The following is a 5,427-nucleotide window of genomic DNA, read 5'->3' as shown; positions in this document are numbered from 1 at the left end:
ATGGTGAAACCCTGTCCCTACTAAAAATACAAAAATTAGCCAAGTGTGGTGGCATGTGCCTGTAATCCCAGCTACTCAGGAGACTGAGGCAGGAGAATCACTTGAACCCAGGAGGCGGTGGTTGCAGTGAGCTGAGATCACGCCATTGCACTCCAGCCTGGGCAACAGAGCAAGACTCTATCTCAAAAAAAAAAAAAAAAAAGCAGAAGAAGAAAGTACAAACCACTCTTAATTTTATGTAAACTAATGTCTCAGTATTTCCTAGAATATGAGAAGGTGAAAGAAAACAAAAGAGTTATCAACCACATCTACTCCATTCCTAATTCTCTGAGACCTAAAGGACACAAGAAAAAGCCAATAGGCAAAAAAACAAAAAAAAAACAAAAAACCCAACAGAGTAGAAGAGTTAAATAAAAACACTTTGTTTATAAAAATGGCTATTCATTTGGAACGAAATATACATCCTGCTCTTATATTTGGAGACTGTTAGTGTACTCAATGTATATATGACTTAGAATGATCTGATCCTATTATATATGATTTGGAATTATCTGCTTCTACAAAATGAAAGATTTCTGGAGGAAAATGGTCAGATAGAAATATTTAACATCAACCTTTTTTTCATCATTCTAAAACATCATTATAATTGTGTGTTTTCAGAAGATATCATCCAAGAGAACAATTATTTTCCTGCACAAACAAGCAAATGAGTAGAGGTAGTATTTCTTGACTGTTTACTTACTTGGGTTCTCTCCCAGCTACGATCATCTGGAAAATGCCCACACAGGCACCCCTTTTGCCTTCCCAATATTCAGGGTTGGGATCCAGCCTCTCAAGGACATCAAAAGCTTTGGCAGAATAGTAAAACTGGCCCATCTGAGTAAGAGAAAGTATGTGGTAATACTTGCAGTAAAAAGATTGCACAGAAAGAACCTGAACATAAAGATAATATGAAACGGAACTGTATGAAGTAAATGCATGGGTACTGATAACATTTTCAGTTAGCAAGTTAGAAAAACTTCAATTCCTAATTAAAACAATAAGAAGGAAAAATACAATTTGGGTGCAGAGGTTCAGTTTAAACCACCTTATGTTCACTCAGTTTTCAACAGTATAACATTTTTTCTACATAGAGTCAAGTTATGCTACCATCAGCACTTTTGCCATTTCTTCTAACTGTATTCTAATCTTGAGGAAAAGCTCTGATGATTGTGATTTGAACTGAGTATTTTTCAAGCCTCTTCAATACATTCTTTTCAGATAACTACTATCATTCATTTTATGCTAATTTGATCATGTTCAACTCGAGAACAGTCTTTCCCTAGTCTTGTTCCTAAATTCTCAGACTGCTTAGATGTATACTGACTACTATCATAAACACTAAATATTTCAAATGTTTAATGCATGTCGACAGACATTTTTCCCAAATGTACTATACTTGGCCTCATAGAACATGTTGAATCCCATTAAATTTTGCTTAGATTAGTTTTCTTTTATTTAAAAATTTTTTTTAATTCATTATTTTTTTAGAGATAGGATCTAGCTCTATTGCCCAGGCTGGAGTGCCATGGTGCCATCATGGCTCACTGCGACCTCAAATTCCTGGGCTCAAGAGATCCTCCTGCATTAGCATTCCAAGCAGCTGAGACTACAGGTGCACATCACCATGCCCAGCTAATTTTTAATTTTTTTCAAGACAGGCTCTCACTATGTTGCCCAGGTGGGTCTCAAACTCCTGGCTTCAGGTGATCCTCCCAGTTTGGTTTCCCAAAGTGCAGAGATTATAGGCTTGAGCCACCACGCCTGGCCAGATGAGTTTTCTTACTTGGCAATCATAAATGCATACTGTTACCAATTTCACCTAAGACTTCAAATTGCTGGGCAACTCTCTTTATGGTTTATAACTTCTTTATTCCTAACAGATGTTTTTCTAAATCTTTGACCGTTTCCTTAAGACAGCCTTCTTAGCTTAGTCTTATTCTGTACTTCACAGGGAAAACACAACTTTCCTCTCTTCAATTCAAATTATATTTACACCTTCATTCATCCTTTCCTCCTTTCTGCGTAATCTCACGTGAAGATTTTTTTTATTATGTTCAAGGTTTGTCCTTCTATTTATGTACTCTTTTAAAAAAAAGTCTTCATTGTGAAATAACACACATATAGGATGGTATATGAAACATTCACGTACAGCTTACTAATCATAATGTGAAAATACTGTAAACACTACCCAGGTCAAGACACTGAGAGCAACACAAAAGCTCTCTGTGTGTCACTTCCAGACCATAACTCCCTCTTTCCACACCCAGAGGTAACTACTCTTCTGACTTTTATGGTTATCAGTTCTTTGACTTTATGTTCTCTCTTATGTACACACACCTTTAAACAATATAATTGAGTTCTGCTTCTCAGAACTTTCTATGAACGAATACCGTAAATACTCTGTCTTGTACCTAGGATTCAGCATTATAAGATTCATCTATATTGCTGTATATAGCTGTAGTTGATTCATTTAAAAAATTTTTTATTTGGAAGTATTAATAATTATAGATCCATGGACAAAGATAAGACAGAGGTCACGTGTACCTTTCACCTAGTTTCCTCCAAATGTTACAGCTTACATAAGGATCGTAAAATATCACAATATAAAAATCAGGAAATTGACACTGGTACCGTGTATGTTGATGATGGTCCTGTTATTTCATCCTGTGTGTAGATTCATGTAACCACAACCATGTGACTATCAAGATATTGAATTACTGTTTCGTTTTTGGACACAAGGTCTTGCTGTGTCATCCAGGATGGAGTGCAGTAAAGCAATCACAGCTCACCGCAACCTTGAACTTCTGGGCTCAAGTGATTCTCCTGCCTCAGCTTCTCGAGGAAGCCACCATGACCAGCTATTTTTAAAAAATGTTTTATAGAGACAATGTCTCACTATGTTGCCCAGGCTGGCCTTGAACTCCTGGCCTCAAGCAATCCTCCTGCCTTGGCCTCCCAAAGTACTGGAATTACAGCCATAAGCCACCATACCTGGCCAAGATGCAGAACCATTATATCACCACAAAGATTTCCCTTGTTACTCTTCTACAGTCACATGCACAGCCCTCCCTGCTCACCATCCCTAACATCTAACAACCACTAATTTGTTCTCTATCTCAATTTTGTCATTTCTCTCTCTCTCTTTTTTTTTTTTTTTTTTAAGATGGAGTTGCGCTCTTGTTGCCCAGGCTGGAGTGCAATGGCACAATCTCAGCTCACCACAACCTCTGCCTCCCAGGTTCAAGCAATTCTCCTGCCTCAGTCTCCCGAGGAGCTGGGATTACAGGCATGCGCCACCATGCCTGGCTAATTTTGTATTTTTAATAGAGATGGGGTTTCTCCATGTTGGTCAGGCTGGTCTCAAACTCCCAACCTCAGCTGAGCCACCGCGCCTGGCCAATTTTGTCATTTCAAGAATGTTACATATATAAAAGCTAACAGTATGGGACCCTTTGAAACTGGCTTTTTTCCTTCAGTATAATGTCCTTGGTATTCCCCGTTAATTCAAGTTACGGTGTGTTCCAATAGCTTGCTCCTGTTATGGTCACCCTGCAAATTCAAGAGGGACTCCTAACCAAAGTTTGGTTTGGATAGTGAAACTGAGGACGCCACACACATACAGCAAGAGGATATGAAACATTTTCTTACACAGTTGAAGTCTAGGGAGAGTAGAACAGCCCTATTAAGCAGATCTGAAGAGGCCTGAGAGAGCACGGAAAGGAGACTGGCCTTTGTGTTTACTGTGGTTAGGAGGTGGGGCCGTGGTGAAGGTTCCTGTGCATGGGCAGGGACTTGTGTGGTTTAAATCACCCTGTGGTGCCAAAGGAGGGAGCATGTAGGTTTTCTTATCATTTTGCCCAGATGTGGGGCACAAGGGGAAGAGGTAGGGGTGAGGCTTAAAAGCTGTCAGCAGTAGGCCGGGCGCGGTGGCTCAAGCCTGTAATCCCAGCACTTTGGGAGGCCGAGATGGGTGGATCACGAGGTCAGGAGATCGAGACCATCCTGGCTAACACGGTGAAACCCCGTCTCTACTAAAAAATACAAAAAACTAGCTGGGCGAGGTGGCGGGTGCCTGTAGTCCCAGCCACTCGGGAGGCTGAGGCAGGAGAATGGCATAAACCCCGGAGGCGGAGCTTGCAGTGAGCTGAGATCCGGCCACTGCACTCCAGCCTGGGCGACAGAGTAAGATTCCATCGCAAAAAAAAAAAAAAAAAAAAAGCTGTCAGCATTCTCATTATAGTTCCTTTTTATTACTGAGTAGTATTCCAGGCCAAACCAGTCTGTTTAACTATTCACCTATCGAAAGACTTTGACTGGCTCCAGTTTTAGGATATGACAAATAAAACTGCTATTAACATTTAAATATTAAAATTTGTGTTATTAACATTTATATATTTCTGTGGATATAGGTTTTCATTTATCCGGGATAAATACACAGGAATGCAATTGCTAGGTCATATGGTAAGTATGTTTATTAAAGAAACTGCCAAACTATTTCATGATGGGTTTTCTTTTTTTGATCCTTTTAATTTTGACCTATATATATCAATATATTTAAAGTGAGTTTCTTGTTGAGAACACATAATTGGGTTTTTTTAATTCACTCTCTCAATAGATGTCTTTTAATTGGCATACTTAGACCATCTACATTTAATTATTGACATGTTAGGGCTTAATTCTGTCATTTCCCCCCTTAATCTCTTTGTTTTTCTTTGGCAAGGACATCACACATATGCTGGATGAAGACATGACTGTGTGATCCCCACAGAAGGAAGACAAGAAAAACCTGTATTTGACTTCTCTAGCCTTCACCTACACCTATCTTTTTCCTGCTGTTCCTGTAGTGTAATAAATTTTAGCCATGAATATAGCTTTATATTGAGTCATGAGTCCTTCTAGTAAATCACCAAACTAGTGGGTGGTCATGCGACCACTGAGACACTAGGTGATGCCAACTTGTTTTTCAAGTAATTATCTCCCTTTGACGTTAACCCTATTCCCCTGTCATCTCCTCTAGGGCCTAACTCCATCAAAAATGCCCCATCCTCCTGAATTTTTGATCTGCCTGTTCAATGGCTCATTTTCTTCTGCCTACAGATATACTCCCCTATCCCCACTCTAAAAGAAGAACTCTCCACCCCATCCCCCCCAATCCCAAACTCTGATTTTCCATTTAAGTTAGCACTACATTTTTCCTCATCATCAACATCAGATTTTTTAAGACTCTGGTCTACATGACACTCGCTGCATCTGCTTTATAATCTGACTCTATTCTCTACCTATTACTGTCTTCTCAGTCCTCATGCATTTCTATCCAGTTGCAGATTTGACACTCTCCTGGCTTGGCTTTTGATTAAATAGGAGCAAGGAAAAGTAATGAAAAGC

General features: G+C 39.4%; 1 protein-coding gene across 1 annotated transcript in view; it reads right to left on the bottom strand.

Moving 5' to 3' along the window:
• The window catches only part of TTC26 (tetratricopeptide repeat domain 26), a 71,606-nt gene that overhangs the window by 2,094 nt on the left and 64,085 nt on the right, over positions 1-5,427 (bottom strand). The window contains exon 14 of the mRNA XM_011941558.1: positions 743-876. Coding sequence (XP_011796948.1) covers positions 743-876 — 134 coding nt within the window. The remainder of the gene's footprint in view (positions 1-742; positions 877-5,427) is intronic.

This window comes from Colobus angolensis, unplaced genomic scaffold, assembly GCF_000951035.1.
Source record: "Colobus angolensis palliatus isolate OR3802 unplaced genomic scaffold, Cang.pa_1.0 Scaffold2, whole genome shotgun sequence".
Lineage (NCBI taxonomy): Eukaryota > Metazoa > Chordata > Mammalia > Primates > Cercopithecidae > Colobus > Colobus angolensis.
Note: the sequence above shows the minus strand (reverse complement) of the source record. Positions and strands in the feature narration are given on the sequence as shown.